This window comes from Eriocheir sinensis, chromosome 69 (assembly GCF_024679095.1).
Source record: "Eriocheir sinensis breed Jianghai 21 chromosome 69, ASM2467909v1, whole genome shotgun sequence".
Lineage (NCBI taxonomy): Eukaryota > Metazoa > Arthropoda > Malacostraca > Decapoda > Varunidae > Eriocheir > Eriocheir sinensis.
Genome location: NC_066577.1, coordinates 4,242,444 through 4,262,992, shown reverse-complemented (window position 1 = coordinate 4,262,992; position 20,549 = coordinate 4,242,444). Strand labels below are relative to the sequence as shown.

Below are 20,549 nucleotides of genomic sequence, written 5' to 3'. Positions count from 1 at the left end.
AACGGGGCCGTAACTGACCGGCACCAGCATGTGTCTTCACACTACACCAGCACGTAAACGGCCCGGACCTGCACGGGATCGTCATGGACCGGCAACACCGTGCTGCTCACACCGTCAGCAGCACGATCCTGTCCTTCAGCCCGGACAGCTGTGCTAACATGTTCGAGAATATTAGTGACCACGACTTGGCAGTGATAGCACTCCTTATGGAAGAAGAGGAAAATGAAAATCTCCAAAAGAAAAACAAAAGACTTTGGGCACATAAATTATTAAAGAAAAGGAAAACAGAAGGAGAATATATGCAACACTATAGCTACACAGAACTGATGGACGACGAGCAAAAGTTCCATCAGTATTTCAGGCTGCCCAAACGTCACCTTCATGAGTTGCTAAATCTACACGAGGACACCGCCACTGAAGGAAACACATCACTTAGGGAGGCAACAACAGCGAGAGAGAGAGAGAGAGAGAGAGAGAGAGAGAGAGAGAGAGAGAGAGAGAGAGAGAGAGAGAGAGAGAGAGAATGAATGAATGCGGTGCTACGCTCCCCGAGGCCACGCCTGTCTGCTGTGCAGGTGCCGGTCGGGGAGGGAAGCGTGTTCACACTACCCAGCACTGACCGGCTACGGTCCGTTCCGTACCGGCGCGGACCTGCACAATATTCTCGCCGACAATCCCGACCGGCAAGTGCTGGGGACGGTCCGCGCCGGAGACGTGCAGGTCCGTAGCAGTGTGAACACAACAATAGCTTTCCCATTGAAGAATATTTTGTCGGTCCGGAACGGTACGGTCCGCGCCGGTCACTTTACGTATAGTGTGAATCAGCCTTAGGGTGTTTGAGTTACTGCAGTCTTACTCACCCCGTAAGTAGCTCCGGGAATGTTGCCAATCATTAAATCATAGAGCGGTGTTTCGAGTGTCACCGCCATGATCCAGCCTGTGTAGCAAGGTGACTTGACCTTTATCTTGACCTCAGGAGCTATCACTGGCGCGCTATTCAACAGCCATATTTTTCTCCGTTCGCCTGTGAATTCATGGCTCCTAGCTAAGCTGTGCCTCAGTGTACAAATGGTAGAACCACTATCCCGCATCACCGTGACCTCTCGGTCTCCTACCCAACCTTTACTCAGGTGCAACGGATCATCGTACTAATTTGTGGCAGCTCCGGCCAATAGTCATTGATTCTGCGCCTCATCGCGATACTGGCCATTCACGAAGGGCACCTTGGTGGCGACGCCTGCTTCCTACCAAAATTCCCATGCTGCGTTACACCTTCCTGCCTTACTGCAGCATTTTTGTGCCACTTGGAGTAGTTACCCTGATTCGGTCGCAGCCCATAACTTCCAGTCTTCGGACGCGGTGCATAATTCTGGTTACTTTTGGCTGAAGGCCACTGGCGGCTAATCGCACCTGTATGTGGCCCACCTGAGGCCATCTTTCTTCCAGAGGCATCACTCTGCATGTTACTGCTTTTAGCTACAGGCTTTTTCGTCCTACCGCAGGCCTCAAAATAGGAATTAGCCATTTCCTTTATATCTTCCAATTTCCTCACCTTGTCTATTTTGAGCCTCGTGACTAATTCATCTGGCCAGAATTTTACGTACTGCGCACGCAATATTAGGTCCTTCACACCTTATGCTGTTTCCTCAGCACCGTCTTTCTTGAGCCATTGCTCTAAGTACCCTTTGAGGCGAGCAGCAAATGGAATTGCTGTCTCATCGTCATTTATGGAGGCAGAGGAAAACTGTTTCTTCAAATCATCAACTGACATTCCATAAGCTGCTAATAATGCCTACTTCATATCCTTATACTCACGAGAGTCCTCATCCAGTCTATGAATCAACTCCAAAACTTTACCTTAAAAAAGACTCATGAATTGAACACGCTTGGTGACCTCATCATACTGCATTAGGTTTGCGGCTTTCTCAAACCGTGCTATAAAAATCTCTATCTTGTCACCTTCCTTGAAATGATTAAGCTTTAGCTTTGGGGAAACTACTGTATTATTATGAGAGTTAGTACCACCATTCCCATTATTCGCCGCCTGTAGCTCGGCTAGTTTTACTGCTTGTGGCTCCTTTTCTCGCTCTCTCTCGACTTCCAGTTTCCCTAATCCTAGCTGGTGTTGCTCTCTCTCTCTCTCTCTCTCTCTCTCTCTCTCTCTCTCTCTCTCTCTCTCTCTCTCTCTCTCTCTCTCTCGCTCGCTCTCGCGTTTCGCTCCTCCTCTCTCTCGCCTCCCTCCATTGCCCCCCTCTCTCTCTCTCTCTCTCATTACTACCCCCCACTTGCCCCTCTCTGTCTCTCCTTCCTCACTCCCTATCTCGTTCCCCCCCTCTCTCTCTCCCCCCCTTTCCTTCGCCCTCTTCCTCCCTCCATCCCTATCTCCCTCCTACGCCTTCCCATCTCTCTCTCTCTCACTTATTCTCGCTTATTCACGCACGCGTCCTCTGCCCTACGAAAAGAAAAAGCAAAGCAAATATATAGATAAACACTACTCACTTGCTCTCTCCTTACCAAGATGGCGCTAAAGAAATGTTCGACTTGCACAGGAAACTTCTCTAGTCATTTCTTTTCAGGACGATCGACCGTCTGCAAGATCTGCCTGTTGACACAGCAGATGGAAACGAGACTCCTTCAACAGGACGAAAGGCTGACGGCTGGCGAGAAGATCACCGAACTAACAAGTAATGTTGATACCTTTCAGTAGTTTATCCAGGCCAACATCGTCGCCCTCCTGCAAGTGACGCCTCATCACCCTCCTCACCTGCACTCGATGCCCAGCCACCTTCCGAAGAAGGCACGTCACAGGGAACCGGTAGAGCTGACGCTGAATGCTTCACCCCCGTGAGAGGAGGAGCCAGACCCGCCCCTAGAGCCATTTATCCTACTCATTGCTACAACAGATTTGCCATACTGGAGGAGGAGGACGAGGAACAGAGCACCTTCTTGGTCGGTGACTCTATGATTCGCCATCAGGTGGTTGAATTCTGTGGCAGAGTCCCCCGTCGTAGGCGTAACTACTGTTATCCTGGAGCTGGTGTTGACGACATCACAGCTGCACTGGACGAGGTCTCCGCTGTGGCCTCTAATGACTCACTCTTTGTTCTCCACACAGGTACAAACGACGTCACCACGACCCGGTCTGAGGAACTGCTGGACAAGTACCGTAGGCTCATCCAGCAGTATAAGTCTAAATCGGTAATATTTTGATTTCAGGAATTCTACCACGGACATGGGATGAGGGCGACTTCTACAGTAAGGCCTTCAGCCTCAACAACCGCCTGCAGACTCTCTGCGGAGAGCTTGACGTCGAATTCTTTAACGCCTGGAACGATTTCTACGGCCAGAGTAGACTTTTCAAAGGGACGGCATACACCTGTCCCCATCGGGGCAGCCAGATTTGGAAGGCTCCTCAACAACGCCGTACGTAACGCCCGAACAACAAAAAACGACTCTCAGCCACGTCCTTCCATCCCGCCCGTGTAAATAGACACCATACACCGCAACAGACTCGTAACATTGAACCCTCCAGTACCTCTATTACCAAGCTTCAAGATAACCTAAGAGTCCTTAGTTTCAATGCGCGTAGCCTAAGAAACAAATTTGATGAACTGCGATGTCTTGCTCTGACAGAAAACTTTGACGTAATTTCTATAACCGAAACATTTATCGACACCACTAATATTGATTTAAGTTCCGAATACAACATAGATGGCTACAGATTCTTCAACAATGATCGTGTAAACCGTAGAGGGGGTGGTGTCGCCCTTTTTGTCAAAAGCTACTTGCAACCTACTGACAAAACACCAAGAAACAGTAACGTTGAACATTTGTGCGTGCGAGTAAACATTGCAAAAGTCAATTTAAATATATCTGTCACTTACAGGCCTCCGGGGCAATCACTTGATGGCGATCTTGATATGTACAGCGTCTTAAGGCAGTCACTTAATAACAGCGACTCACTGATACTAGGAGACTTTAACCTCCCCCATATCGACTGGGCGACACTGTCGGGTACAGAAGGTGAGTCCCATAGAATGATCGAATTTCTAGAGGAAAATTATCTAAGCCAAATGGTTTCTGAACCAACTCGACAAAATAACATACTTGACCTTGTTAAAGCGACCCAAGATAACATAGTCAGTAATGTCACGGTAGGAGAACACCTCGGTTCCTGCGATCATAAACTAGTGCGCGTTGACATTAGAGCTCAAACATCGGTGACTGAAAATAAAGTAAAGGTGCCCAATTTCAAAAGAGCCAACTTCGTAGAAATCCGACGAAAACTAATAGATATGCAACTATCAGATGACGGCAATGCAGAGGACGCCTGGCTAAACTTTAAAATCACTTACTCACTCAGCAGGACACATTTGTCCCTTGTGCGAAGCGAATTAACACTAATAAAAGTCCACCTTGGTTTAATAGCGAAATTAAACACTCAGTCAAGGAGATAAAATTGTCTTACAGGTTAAAGAAAGACCAAAGCACGCCCGAAAACATTAGACTTTACAATGATGCAAGGCGACGAGTAAAAAGATTAGTGCATCAGGCAAAGCGTAGATATGAAGAAAATATTGCAGCCAACTGTAAAAATAATCCGAAATCCTTCTTCAGTTACATAAACAACAGAAAGGCGATCAGAAGTGGAATTGGACCTTTAACAAACAGCGACGGTGCACTAGTGACTGACAGCCAACACGTTGCAAACCTATTAAATAATTACTTTTCCTCGGTGTTTAATAATAACAGTCCTCCCACCACCACCACCACCACCAGTACTAATGTAAATCCCGAGCATGCATTGTCTAACTTTGAAATAAAACCCGATGAAGTCCTTAAAGCCCTCAAATCACTTAAAACAAATAAAAGTCCTGGACCTGATAAAGTATATCCAACTCTGCTGAAAGAAACAAAGACCGAAATACTCCCCTCCCTCACAACCGTATTCAATATGTCCTTGCGACAAGGCATTGTCCCTTCAGATTGGAAAAAGGCTAACGTGACACCGATTTTTAAGAAAGGAGACAAAAAAGTACCAGGTAATTACAGGCCCATTAGTCTAACTTCGGTTGTAGGTAAGCTACTTGAGGGCATAATTAGAGACAAAATTGTGAGTTACCTTGAAAGCCACTCATTAATTGGGGACTCACAACATGGCTTCCGAAACAAAAGATCCTGCCTATCAAATCTATTAACCTTTTATAACGACCTCTTCACTGTTTATGACGTAACCAAATCACTGGACGTAGTCTATCTTGATATCCAGAAAGCGTTTGATAAAGTCCCGCATCATAAATTACTTTACAAATTAAAGCAAATAGGTATTGACGGTCAGGTAAACCAATGGATCGCGAATTGGTTGAGCAACAGACAACAAAGAGTAGTGATTGACGGATTTAACTCAGAGTGGGCGCCGGTCACTAGTGGCGTCCCTTAGGGCTCGGTTCTTGGCCCAGTGCTCTTCATTATTTACATCAACGACGTGGATGTTGGACTCAATAACCGCATTAGTAAATTTGCAGACGACACAAAGATTGGTAACTCGGTTCTCACTGACGAAGACAGGCAAAGCCTCCAAGAGGATTTGCACAAAATTTCAGCTTGGTCGGATAGATGGGAGATGCCCTTTAACGTAGACAAGTGCCAGGTCCTTCAAGTTGGAACGAGGAATAAGAAGTTTGATTACGAAATGCGCGGCGTTAAACTCAAAAGCGTTCAATGCGTCAAGGACTTGGGGGTCAAAATCGCGTCAAACCTCAAATTCTCACAACAATGCATCGATGCAGCAAATAAAGCGAACAGAATGTTGGGCTTCATTAAAAGAAACTTTTTATTTAAGAATAAAGATGTAATACTCCAGCTCTACAACAGTTTAGTCAGACCCCACTTGGAATATGCGGTACAGTTTTGGTCTCCCCACCATGCAAAGGATATTGCTAAATTAGAAGGTGTTCAGCGTCGGGCAACGAAAATTATCCCTTCCTTGCGCAACAAATCCTACGAAGAAAGGCTTTCTACTCTTAACATGTTCTCTCTTGAGAAACGTCGCCTCCGAGGAAAACTGATCGAATGTTTTAAAATACTTAATGGTTTCACGAATGTAGACAGATCAACATTGTTTATGATCGATGACACTTTGCGCACGAGGAACAATGGCGTAAAACTCAGATGTAGACAAGTAAATTCAGACTGCACCAAATTTTTCTTCACCAACGTTGTAGTGCGAGAATGGAATAAGCTCCCATCATCAGTGGTCCAGTGTAACACGATTGACTCCTTCAAAAATAAGCTCGACCGTCACTTCCTTCAACTTAATATCAACTAGAGTAGAAATGCAACGTTTTGGAGTCTTCTGATTAATGTAAAATCACTTAGGTTTAAGGACAGACCACCAAGTCTGGACCATGGGGTCTGTGTGGTCTGATTTTCTATGTAAATCTATGTAAATCTCCTTTTCTCTCTCTCTCCTTTTCCCTCTATTTCTCCTGCTCTCTGAGTATGTAGTCTTTGGTTTCCTTAGCATTCAACCCTTTCTCTTCCGCTTCCTGTTTCCACTGTGATACAGACATCTTGCTAGTGCCCACTTCACGAGCCTAACAGCCAATACTTAGTCCTGTGGAGTGTGAGGTCTGGCCCTGTTCGGGCGCCAATTAATGTGGGGTTCTTAAAAGGTCTGGACTTCCGAAGATCTCGAAGATTTATTTGTCTTTATTTTTACCGACCCGACCTGTCACACTCACATAGGAATAAGCAAAAAGCAGCTGTATCCTACTCTTAAGTTTATTCAATCACACAAGCAAGAAAAAAATATGCTGGAATGAGGAATTCATTCATTAGTCCACGCACACAGCTACCTCGCTAACTGTCTTAAAATACCTTAGACTTAGACAATATACTTATCAACCAGTAGATGGGCGCGCCTGGAGCCCGCCCGCGGATGCCACGTGGTCCTCACGCCCACGATGGAGTCCTCCTGGACTCAAAACACACACGCCGCCTTCCAAATGCACTCGCATAGTGCTCCTCACAGCAAACACGCCTCTCGTAACCTCCCAGGACCTGACCTGAAGCACACAGTCGAGGTGACTTGTGGATACTTGCAGGTGTAGGAAGACCCACCACGATGTAAACACGTGGAGAGGAGAGAGAGAGAGAGAGAGAGAGAGAGAGAGAGAGAGAGAGAGAGAGAGAGAGAGAGAGAGAGAGAGAGAGGCACGTCCGCCCGTGAGCGATGTCACACGAAGAAGAGGCGGCGGGCGGTCAACTTGGGTCGCCCTTGCTTGCCCGGCCCGGCGGTCAAGATGCCAGCACTCGCCACAACTGACATCTCTCGTTCTGAACATAAGAACATAAGAACATAGGGAAACTGCAAGAGGCCGGGTGGCCTACACAGGGCAGCTCCAGAATCCCCCCAACTACTCACGGTGGGTGAGGTGTAGTTACAGGGGTTACAGGTAGAGGCTTGATCCTCGTTATACCGGCGGTACCCAGGCACGCATCCAGTACCCCGTCACCTTACTGCACCCACACCTCACTGCCACCTGTCGTCCTCGTCCATGTAGCTATCCAGTCTACTCTTAAAACAAGCTATCGTCCCTGCACTAACTATGTGATTGCTGAGTCTATTCCATTCCCCCACCACCCTATTACTAAACAAATGCTTGCCTATATCTCTCCTAAATCTATACTTTTCTAATTTAAATCCATTACTGCGAGTTCTATCCTGCTGGCTAATTCTTAGTACTTTACTTATATCGCCTTTGTTGTAACCCTCGACCCATTTAAATACTTCTATCAGATCTCCCCGCACTCTTCGTCTCTCTAGTGAATGTAAGTTTAGATGTTTCAGCCTATTTTGATATGGGAGGTTCCTCAGCCCCTGAATCATCTTGGTCATCCTCCTCTGAACTGATTCTCGCAAGTTGATGTCCATTCTGTAGTGTGGGCACCAAAACTGGACAGCATAATCTAAGTGTGGCCTAACTAACGCTAAATAGAGTCTGAGGATGACCTCTGCACTCCTGTTGGTTACCGTCCTGTTAATAAAGCCTAATACCCTGTTAGCCCTATTCCTCGCACTAATACATTGCTTCCTTAGTTTTAGGTCAGAGTTCACTAACACTCCCAAATCCCTTTCATACTCAGACCTGCCTATCGCTGTGGAGTCTAAACTATACCCGTGTAATGGGTTGCGTGTTCCTACACTAAGTACGCTACACTTGGTGATGTTAAAATTCATCTGCCATTTCTCTGACCAAGCTGACAGTTTGTTGAGATCCTCCTGCAGTGCTCTAGCATCCTCCCCTGTCCTAACAGTGCGTCCTATTTTGGTGTCATCTGCAAATTTACCTATGTCACTAGTTATCCCATTGTCTATGTCATTGATGTAGATAATGAATAGAAGCGGGCCTAAAACTGAACCTTGAGGAACCCCACTGGTAACATTACCCCATTCGGATTTTTTACCGTTAATGGTAACCCTCTGTTTCCTGTCGCTAATCCACGCCTTAATCCAATCAAATACCTTCCCTCTTATCCCATGAGCCCTGACTTTATTTAACAGTCTCTGGTGAGGTACCTTATCGAAGGCCTTACTTAACCCAAGATTAACTACATCATAGCTCTCATCATTGTCAGCTGCCTCGTATACTCTATTGTAAAAGGATATAAGATTAGTGAGGCACGACTTTCCTTTAGTAAACCCATGCTGTGAGTCGTGAATTAAACTATGTCTGTCTATATGGTCCCTAATACTATCAGCTATTATTGACTCAATCATTTTACCTATAACTGACGTCAAACTAATCGGCCTATAGTTCTCCATAGAAGATTTGTTTCCCTTCTTAAATATTGGAATTACGTGTGCCTGCCTCCATGAAACAGGCACCACCCCTGTGTCTAGTGACTTCCTAAATACTTCTGTTAACTGCCCACTTATTTCAGTTTCGCATTCCTTTATTACCCTGGGGAAAAATTCACCTGGCCCTGGCGCCTTAGTAACTTTAAGTCTATCTATCTGTCTAATCACGAGCTCCCTACTTATGTTGATGTCGGTTAATTCTTCTACCTCTTCTCCCCTGTAGATCTGTTCTCCCTGAGGTATATCATCTAATCTTTCCTTGGTAAATACAGTTAAGAAATATCTATTTAACGCCTCGCTCATTTCCTCATCACTATCAATCATTGATTCTCCTGACTTAAGCGACCCTATCTTATCCCTAACCTTGGTCTTATAAAGCTGAAAGAAGCCCTTTGGATTGGTCTTTGCTTCCCTGGCAATTCTAATCTCATAATTACGTTTTGCCATACGTGTGTTCTTCTTTACTGCTCTAGCTAAATCGTTGTAACTATCCCTTAGGTGAGTTTCCCCCCTTTTAATTCTAACATATAGTCCTCTTTTCCTTCCTGTTTCAGTTTTTAGCCTGTCTGTCATCCATCGCGGGTAATTACCTGTTGACCTGACTTCCCTGTGAGGTATAAACTGTTTCTGTCCTAATTTAATCTCCCTGACCAGACTATTGTACTCACCCTCCAAGCTACTGACCTGACTAGTGACCTCACCAGAGACTACCACCCCTCCCTGCTCTGGGTCCTGACCTCCTTCTGATCTCACTCCCCTAAGCCTCTGTAGCTGTTTTCTTAACCCTTCATAGTCTGCCTTCCTGAAGTCAGGTATTAATGTGTTGTTACTGCTTACTCTATCCTCCCATTTAATATTAAATCTAATTTCCTTATGATCACTGTTACCTAATTAATCCCCAACCTCAATGTTGCTTATTATGTCCTCTCTATTAGTTAACAACAAATCCAAAATATTTTCTTCCCTCGTTGGCGTTCTAATTAACTGCTTAAGAAAACTATCCTGTATCACATCTAACAAATCCTGTGCCTCTTGGTCTCCGGATAAAGTATCCCACTCTATGTTCCTATAACTGAAATCCCCAATTACACACACATTTCTATATCTTGACGCCCTACTAATTTCTTGTAAAAGGGGTTGGCTACTGTCCCTGGTAAGGTTGGGCGGTCTGTAAAGTACTCCGATGACAAGCTTCTCCTTCCTACCTATTGTTTCTACCCAGAGGGATTCTGTATTGCTATCTTCCTTCATTGAGTTGTTAATGACACACTTAAGATTGCTCCTGACGAAGAGTGAGACCCCACCCCCCTTCCTGCCTATTCGATCTTGGTGGAATAACTTATACCCTTCAATCTCTAATTCTGGGAGAAAGTGTCTGTCTGCAGTGTTTATCCATGACTCTGTGATCGCTATCATATCAAATTTCTCTACGCACGCCTTTCCCCTCAATAATTCTATCTTATTCCTAATACTTCTACTGTTTGTATAGTACACATTTAGACCTACCCCTTGCCTTACCCTGCAGCCGCTATTATTATTACTACATTTAGTGCTCCCACTTGGTATTGCCATCTTAGGCCCCTTCTTACTTACCCTAAAAAACCCTGCAGGGCCCCCAACCCACGTTCAAGGGCATCAGACAAGATCTGTACCCCCTCCCATGAAAGGTGAACCCCGTCCCTCTGGTAGAGGTGGTTCTTGCCAAAGAAACTGTCCCAGGCGTCGACAAATTTCCATCCATTGGCTTTGCAATAATCTGCCAACCTGCAGTTTAATGCAATAGCCCTGGACATCCAAATGGCACCAACCCGCCGCCTTGGCAGAACCCCACACACCACAGGAACCCCGCCTTTGGTCGTAATTCTTCGAATAGCCTCAATGTAGCGACGCAGGAGCTGCTCACTACCTAACCTGCCTATGTCGTTGCACTTAATCTAACGCTCTTACGGCTATGGGTTATTATTTGTTAATACCCTAACACCATGCACTAAGTAAACGTGGGTCATGCATCCCACAATTATTTCAGAATTGGCAGCAATAGGCGATAATAAGTATTTGATAAGCTCCGCCCACGTAAGGTCTGGATCTGGGTCTGGGAAGCATAGGAATTTTCCGCTTTCCTAAATAAAATGCCGGGGACTTCCACGGAAATTTCCACTCTCGGCTATTTCTTAGCATGGTGAATTCATGACATATATATATATATATATATATATATATATATATATATATATATATATATATATATCTATATATATATATATATATATATAAATATATATAAGTGTGTGTGTGTGTGTGTGTGTGTATATATATATATATATATATATATATATATATATATATATATATATATATATATATATATATGTGTGTGTGTGTGTGTGTGTGTGTGTGTGTGTGTGTGTGTGTGTGTGTGTGTGTGTGTGTGTGTGTGTGTGTGTGAGAGAGAGAGAGAGAGAGAGAGAGAGAGAAAATGGTGCAAATACGGGCTAGGGTGTAAATATGGGCAAACGAGATTCTAGCTGTGTGAGGCGCTGTATCTTGAAGGGAGACATGCGAGTCATTACTTTGAAGGCGCTTTTAGCTGCGCTGCGATCAGCCCACTGGACAGATGCGTGACGCCCATGATCATTTTTATCACAGTGTTAAAGTTTTTTTCAAAGGTATTTTTTTTCATTTTTTCCCGTGCACTTGCTTCTTTATTAAATTATTTTCCAAGGTCAAGTGATAAGTTTAAGAAATGAACTTTAAAGTCAGCATATATTTTATTAGCAAATATACAACATCTATTGATACTACTCATATTTGAAATATGGCTTGATGCTATTAGTATGGGCTACCCTTCCTAATACGGGCTCCAGCCATCAGAAGGAAGACAAGTAACAGGGGTCGAAAGAGAGCTGGGGCGTGTCTCTTAAGAGGAAAACCTTACAAGAAGTCACCAACTAAATATAAGTGAAATCAAATGTGGAGAAACCGAAGAAGAGTTTAGATTTTTATTCAAGAAAGAATAGACCTAAGAAAAGACTCCAATAAAGAGAAACAATAAAGTTGCTAGGAAAGTATACACTCAAGATTGAGACAGTAAACGTGGTGCAGGTATTTTACAAGACGGTGAGATGACAATGTCTGGTGGGATACAAGAGCCAGGAGAAGGTGCTGCCTGCCTTGTCTGTGACAGGAACTTTTCTGATGATAAAAGAGGTGAGCTGTGGGTTCAGTGTACGTTGTGTTAACTGTGAGCACACGATGAATGTGCAGGAGTTGAGTGGATGGATCTTTGTGTGACTATTGTAAATAACTAGAAGTGTAAAGCTTTTTTTCCAAACATTTTTTCATATAACAAAATAATACGGAAACATTTCTTTATATAACAAAATAACAGGGAAACATTTCTTCATATAACAAAATAATACGGAAACATTTCTTTATATAACAAAATAATAGGGAAACATTTTTTTATATAACAAAATAATAGGGAAACATTTCTTTATATAACAAAATAATACGGAAACATTTCTTCATATAACAAAATAATACGGAAACATTTCTTTATATAACAAAATAATAGGGAAACATTTCTTCATATAACAAAATAATACGGAAACATTTCTTCATATAACAAAAAAATACGGAAACATTTCTTTATATAACAAAATAATAGGGAAACATTTCTTCATATAACAAAATAATAGGGAAACATTTCTTCATATAACAAAATAATAGGGAAACATTTCTTCATATAACAAAATAATAGGGAAACATTTCTTCCTATAACAAAATAATAGGGAAACATTTCTTCAGATAACAAAATAATAGGAAAACATTAATTCATATAACAAAATAACAGGGAAACATTTCTTTATATAACAAAATAATAGGGAAACATTTCTTCCTATAGCAAAATAACAGGGAAACATTTCTTTATATAACAAAATAATAGGGAAACATTTCTTCCTATAACAAAATAATAGGGAAACATTTCTTCAGATAACAAAATAATAGGGAAACATTTCTTTCTATAACAAAATAATAGGGAAACATTTCTTCATATAACAAAATAATAGGGGAACATTTCTTCCTATAGCAAAATAACAGGGAAACATTTCATTACAATACTAATATGGAAAAAGTTTTATTAATCTGTGAGTACTTACGGCTGTGTATGAAAATATTTAGTCAAGGGTAGTACCTGTGGCACTCAGTTTCTCCACCCTTAACCCGTTTATATACGCCATTAATTATAAAAATATTTAGTCAAGGGTAGTACCTGTGGCACTCAGTTTCTCCACCCTTAACCCGTTTATATACGCCATTAATTATGAAAATAATTAATCAAGGGTAGTACCTGTGGCACTCAGTTTCTCCACCCTTAAACCGTTTATATACGCCATTAATTATGAAAAGAATTAGTCAAGGGTAGTACCTGTGGCACTCAGTTTCTCCACCCTTAACCCGTTTATATACGCCATTAATTATAAAAATAATTAATCAAGGGTAGTACCTGTGGCACTTAGTTTCTCCACCCTTAACCCGTTTATATACGCCATTAATTATGAAAAGAATTAGTCAAGGGTAGTACCTGTGGCACTCAGTTTCTCCACCCTTAACCCGTTTCTATACGCCATTAATTATATCTTAAATAGGCAGCCCATATTTGCACCACCATTTAACAAACAGCGATTTTGAGTAACTGAATAAAAAAGTTATTGGACAGAAAACTGTAATGATTGTTAAGGACGTTGCATGCTTAGCGTTGTAACCATAACTTATTTTGTAATGCAGATATTATTTTATTTAACCGCCGTTAAAACGCAAAGATATTTGGAGAAAAAAATGGTAGCCCATATTTGCGCCATCTCTCTCTCTCTCTCTCTCTCTCTCTCTCTCTCTCTCTCTCTCTCTCTCTCTCTCTCTCTCTCTCTCTCTCTCTCTCTCTCTCTCTCTCTCTCTCTCTCTCTCTCTCTCTCTCTCTCTCTCTATATATATATATATATATATATATATATATATATATATATATATATATATATATATATATATATATATACACACACACACACACACACACACACACACACAGACTAAACGTCAGAATGCTCAGGAAGAATTAGATGAACTATTTTTTTCGCAAACTAAAATACGTAAGCTACTTAATTTTGTCATCTGTAATGTGGCTCTTTTCTCTGCCCTTCTTTCGCCGTTTCCAAGAGTTGTCTGGCAGGCGAAGCTTCTCGAGCCCTCCCCGGCGACGGCCCTGCGCTGGTGTTGTCAACGCCAACACGTAACGGTCATTTCTCGACTCGAGTAGGCTGCTCCTAATGTTAGTAATACAGTTAGAAAAGAACGCACTTAACCCTGACGTTAAAAAATATATATTGAAAGTTAGAAAGTAATTCCAAAACGCCATCAGTTTGAAATTACTTTATATTAGTAGATGTTTTAGTACTAGACCATTTCAAAACGTGAAACAAACAAAAAAAAAAAACTCGCGTGTTTAGTAAGTAAATATAGTTTCCTTACTAATGCTTGATGCTACTGAACACGAACTTACAAATTAACGGTTAATGGAGGGCGGTTCGATAGTCAAAGTTATGAGTATTCCGAGCACTAGGCTGAGTATTAGCATTAGTCTCTTAGCGTGTACAAATCTACAGGCGTAATTCACCATGATCTGGTCAAGCTCTAAACTTGCGATCTCCTGTCAGTGCCCTCCCCTGATGAGCTTTGGAGTGCTTGTGACGGCTGTTCGGGAACGGCTGGACCCTCACCCCCACACACCCTTGTGAGGCTTAACACAACTCCCACCTGACGCCCATTCACTGCAGGATGGACAGGGGACACGTACTGAAGAGACTGCCCATCCGCCTCCTCTCTGCCCGGGAAATTCCCAATCTCTCTACGGGTGTGTGGTCCCTGAGTGGAGACGCTCGGCTGTAGTTTCCAACTTAATCACGGGGCGTTCTGGAAATTACTCTCTGCGATTCCCAATCAAAATTACCCTGACTGATTCCAACTAAACCGAACCTAACCCAACCTAACCTAACCTGACCTAAGGTAGCCCGCCTTGTTCAGGAGTGGGCACCACATACCAGTATAGAGAAGGGAAATACACCCCAATGAAACCAAGGTCCTCTCGGTTGCGAGACGAGCGTGCCCATCCCTGCAGTACAAAGCTGTGTGTGTGTGTGTGTGTGTGTGTGTGTGTGTGTGTGTGTGTGTGTGTGTGTGTTCTATTTTTAAATAATTTGTAAACCATCTTTTTTCATTTAATATAGATGGAAATATCTCTAATGATAATAATATGCTGCCTCATTTCAGGACGAGTCTCTAGGTGCTGCGGCAATATCTCCAGCAGCCAAGGCAAGATGGGGACACCAGACGGTGAGAGAGTTCTTTCTCTGGCAGCCCTGGGCCGTCCCTTCCGCTTAGGGATGCTTTACGACAGCAGGACCGAAAGACTGATACCCGGCATTACTTTGTGGGACGAGGCCACACTGCAGAACAAAACAGAGCAGCAGCTGGAGACCAGTGACTTCCACGTGTCCTGCTCTGACTCTCTAGATGACAAGGCTTCGGCGCTGGAGGTGAACGCCTCGCTCAAACTTAGTTTCTTGGGCGGCCTTGTGGAAGTGGAAGGAGCAGCAAAATACCTCGACAACAGGAAGAGCTCCAGCCACCAGGAACGCGTGACCTTGCAGTACAAGTGCACAACTCGGTCGGAGAGCATGACGATGGAGCAGTTAGGTCAGGGGCGAGTCCAGCATCAACAAGTGTTTGATCACGGAACAGCAACGCACGTCGTCACAAGTATCATTTATGGTGCACAGGCATTTTTCATCTTTGACAGACAACATTCGTCTTCAAGCCATGAAAAAGAAGTGGAAGGAAAAGTCCATGCATTGATAAGGAAAATACCTTGTATAAAGATAGATGGAAAGGGCGAGCTCCAGTTATCAGAAAATGAAAAGAAAAAAACGGAAGAGTTTACTTGTAGATTTTTCGGAGACTTTTTGTTGCCCCAGAACCCTTCGTCTTTCTCTGATGCAGTGAGGCTCTACCAAGAACTTCCGAAGCTTTTGGGAGTTGGAGGAGAGAAAGCGGTGCCAGTCAAGGTTCAGTTGTATCCTCTCTGCCTAATTGATAACAAAGCAATTAGACTGGTGCGAGAGATTAGCGTTAATTTAGTCAGTGAAACGGAGAAGTTCTTTGAAGACATGCAGGAGATCAGCATTAAATGCAAGGACATTTTGAAATCAGATGCAGTAAAGCGTTTCCAGGGCATTGAGTATCAAATACGAGAATACATAAATATAACAGAGACTTACAAACGTATGATTCAGAAGGAACTGTCTGAGATGCTGCCTCGTATCAGAGGAGGCGGAGACGAAGAGGGATGTTTGGTGGAACTCTTGAACAAAATGAGCCGGTCTCCACTCAGCTGTCTCGCTCTCCGATCCTGGCTCCAGGCAAAATGCACACAGGTAAAAGTTCTCAATGAGTATACAAAAGCTCTGGGTGACATTAAATTTGCTACAGAACCAGGCGATTTGGAGTCTGTTATCATGAACCCGGATAGCACGTATTCCCTGTGCTTGAGCATTTCAATACCCTCACATGACTCCCAGCTGGAGACAATGAAGCGATGCTGCCATGAAACTCAGTTTATGAACACTCCTGACGTAGCTGGTGGTTCAGCCGCACCTCAGCAGATAAACAGCAATTCCATGATGGAAGTGGCCACTGTGTTCAGAAATTTTTATTCTGCCAATGAAACCAAGAAGGAAGTGTCATTTTTAGTGTCGCAAGAGTTTTGTGAATCTGATGCATTTTTTGCTCGGGTCAAGTGCTATAAATATGGCAGACTTGTCAGTGGCGACTATGAATTGCCGTCAGCGCCGGAGAGAGTCATGGTTGAAGACACCACGCACGATAGTGTCACCATTAGCTGGAGTCCGCCCAAATATGGGGCTTCTTCTGCGAAGTGCTATGTTGTTAGCTGCTGCAAGGAAGGAGAGCATTCAGTTTTCTCAACGCTCACTGTAAACCCTGATCATAGACAGGCTTCCATACCTTGCCTGGACGCCAACACAGCATATGAGTTCCGGGTGTGGGCCAGGGACGAGGTCGGAGATGGTCCCGTCGGGAATGCCATAGTGACAGTGAGGACAAGGCCTGCCAGTCCTCCCCAGCACCTTAGAACTCTGAAGAGGTCTCCAACGAAGATATGTCTGAAATGGATGCCTCCCTCATGTGTAGCCAACGGATGCAAGATCGAAGGGTACATTGTTAAGGAGGAAACAAGCGCCAGTCACTGGGTAGAAAAAGCGCGCACTTCCGGAAATAAACTGTCCCACGTAGTGAATGTTGACCCTAACACTGTCGCCAGATTCAAGGTGGCAGCCTCATGCGGCCCAGCTGGAGTAAGCCGTGACAGTGACGTTAGCATCATGGATCCTGCTACCCCAGTCACTCTCCTTGATCTCAAAGAATGCATTTGTGATGAATCATCTTTGATACAAAACAGTCCCAACATCTACAAACCCAATCTAAAAGAGGTTTCAAGAAATTCTGTGGACATGATCGAAAAGCTTGAATTTGGAGATCACAAACCAAATGTCACAGAGAAAGTCATAATGCTCGTGGGTGCGACCGGTTCCGGCAAAACAACGCTAATCAACGGTCTTGTGAACTACATCTTCGGAGTCGAGTGGAAAGACCAGTTTCGTTTCAAGATGGTTCTGGAGCCCAACGTTTCTAACCAAGCAATGAGTCAGACCACAAAAATCACTTCGTACACCCTACACCACCAGGAGGGCTTCAGGGTGCCCTACACCCTCACCATCATAGACACGCCAGGCTTTGGAGATGTGAGCGGCATCATGCGGGACAAAGAGATAACTGAAAGTATCCGAAAGTTTTTCACAGCCTATGGTGCGGATGGCATCAGCCACATCGATGCTGTTGGCTTTGTAGCCAATTCCTCACTTCCCAGACTAACGCCAACGCAGAAATATATATTTGACCAGATTTTGTCTCTTTTCGGGAAAGACATTGCTGACAATATATTTTTACTTCTCACCTTTGCGGATGGCAAAAAACCTCAGGTTTTAAGTGGAATCAAGGAAGCAAAAATACCCTACAAAAAGCACTTCAAATTCAACAACTCTGCTCTATATGCACGCCAAAGTAGTGAGTGCGACGAGAATGAACACGACAGTGATGCAGATGAAGGAGAGTGGAACTTCGACAGTCTGTTTTGGGATATGGGATTCAGGAGCTTTGATTTGTTTCTTAAACAGCTTAACATCGTTGAGAGTAAGAGTCTCATCCTTACACAGGATGTGCTCACTGAGAGGAACAGACTTCAGATTTACGTTATTGGCATACAAAGGGATATTAGGCAAGGCCTTACCACCTTAGAGAGGCTCAGGAAAGAAATAGATATGCTGCAAACACATCATGCAGATATAGAGAGAAACAAAAACTTTGAGTATGAAGTTGAAGAAGAGATATATGTACAAACGCCTATCCCCTCTGGTCAGTATATAACAAACTGCATCCATTGTAATCGCACGTGCCATGAGAATTGTCAGATCCGTGAGGATGAAGGAAAAAGGGGATGCTGGGCGATACAAGGTGACAGCTGCCGTATTTGCCCAGGAAAGTGTCATTGGACGATGCACAAGAACTTCCCATTCAAATATGAACTAACAATGAAGAAGACCAAGAAGACAGTCAACGAACTCCGTCAGCGCTATGAAGAAGCCACCCAGAAAAAGCTAACTACGGAAAATCTTATTGAGGAAGTTAACGGAGAATTCGAAGCCCTAAAAGTTAAAGTTTTGTGCATGACTGACTCTGTGAGAAAGTCTCTCCAACGGCTTCAGGAAATAGCTTTAAGACCCAACCCACTGACCACAGTGCAATACATTGACATACTGATGGAGTCCGAGAGAAGCCAAGCAGAGCCGGGATGGCAGGCAAGGCTGGAACAGCTCAGCAACGTCAGGAAAGAGGCTGAGTACATGGAAATGATAGCTGACAAAGGTTTCGACCCTTTTAAACAATATATAGAAAAAATTCAGATTAAAACAAAAGCTACAAAACATTGGACATCTAAAGTTATTAGTTACTGTAAGAAAAATTTCATGAACTCTGATGAATAGGTTCCCAGGCATCAAGTTGTGCAGACGTATGTATCTTCTCAGAGAGGATGTACATTAGTACTGTACACTGAACAATGTCCCTCCATATACATACAAAATTTGTCATAAGATAAAGACATAGTGATTTTTTACTTATTCCAGCAGATTTTCTTGAAAGGATATTGGTGGCGACAAACGTTTTCCATGGACTGCTTCCAATTCTGTTCCACTCACAACTGTTATGTTAAGGAGTTGCTTCAGTCGCTTTCAAGCCTGAAGAGAAGCATGATAGAGGAAGGGGCTTTTGTACGCTGTAGTAATGGATTCAAAGCTCCATAACAATGCCATTACTAGTCCCTTACAGGACAAGGACCTGTCCCAACACTCTACACCTCTGTCTGATGTTAGTGTATTCCATGCTGCTCCGACAAATGTTTTTTTTTTTTATGTCACCTTGTCAAAGTTGTTCCCTTCATGTACGCTAGACCTGCTCGTAGAGTACAACCAATACAAAGGTTATCACAAATTATTTTTTATTGTTGTACTTACACAAGATAAACATTAGACGAACAGATTGTGGCCCCACTTTGGTTTAGTAGGACACCATGAATCTTTTCCTCCATGTCAGGAATTCGCTCTTAATACATTAATTGCATATGATAATATTAAACTATTGTTAGGGCAAACTTTTGTTAACTCGTGATTGCAGTGATTTTATGAGTATTTATCATAATTACTGGATGTTTCATTTGAAAAAATGTATTTTGTCATGTCACTATACAAAGAAAAGCACAAAAAAAGAAGTCGAAGACAAAGGACCAGTCAGTCCTCGAAAGACTGCCCATGTGTACATTTGCATCAATTTGCCATCCCAATCAATTATCTGAATGTATTCGCCTGTCTATCAATCTATGCATTTATCCACACATACACATGGAAGAAAAAATCATATATATATATATATATATATATATATATATATATATATAGATATATATATATATATATATATATATATATATATATATATATATATATATATATATATATATATATATATATATATATATATATATATATATATATATATATATATATATATATATATATATATATATATATATATATATATATATATATATATATATATATATATATATATATATATAAATATATATATATATATATATATATATAAATATATATATATATATATATATATATGTGTATGTGTGTGTGTGTGTGTGTGTGTGTGTGTGTGTGTGTGTGTGTTGCTAATGCTTGTCAAAAGATTGGGAAGGATTTACTGTTGATATATGTGAAAATACATTACTCTATTGATTAGACTACTGCATGTAAAAGGAATGTGTAGTTTTAAGTTTGGATACCAGCTGTGCTGAGGGTAGTCTGCCAGCAGCGCATGAGGCTGTCAGGATGGCTGATGTGGATAACTTCTCCTGATGCCACGTCAGTTGTCCTCCTACCGTCCAGTGTCCGGTGCTGGCCCGTATCGGTTTCATCTTCATCTGAGGTGT

The 20,549-nt window shown here is 42.7% G+C and overlaps 1 protein-coding gene and 1 long non-coding RNA gene across 2 annotated transcripts in view; one reads left to right on the top strand and one right to left on the bottom strand.

Annotated features, from left to right (window-relative positions):
* The window catches only part of LOC126988415 (uncharacterized), a 22,756-nt gene extending 2,778 nt beyond the window's left edge, over nt 1–19,978 (top strand). The window contains exon 2 of the mRNA XM_050846474.1: nt 15,188–19,978. Coding sequence (XP_050702431.1) covers nt 15,235–19,035 — 3,801 coding nt within the window. The 5' untranslated portion in view covers nt 15,188–15,234 and the 3' untranslated portion in view covers nt 19,036–19,978. The remainder of the gene's footprint in view (nt 1–15,187) is intronic.
* LOC126988416 (uncharacterized) lies at nt 11,318–13,715 on the bottom strand. The gene is made up of 3 exons (XR_007741922.1): nt 13,449–13,715; nt 13,293–13,370; nt 11,318–13,214 (listed from the first exon to the last, which is right to left on the bottom strand). It is a non-coding gene; the product is annotated as an uncharacterized LOC126988416 (long non-coding RNA).
* Nucleotides 19,979–20,549: the final 571 nt, after the last annotated feature.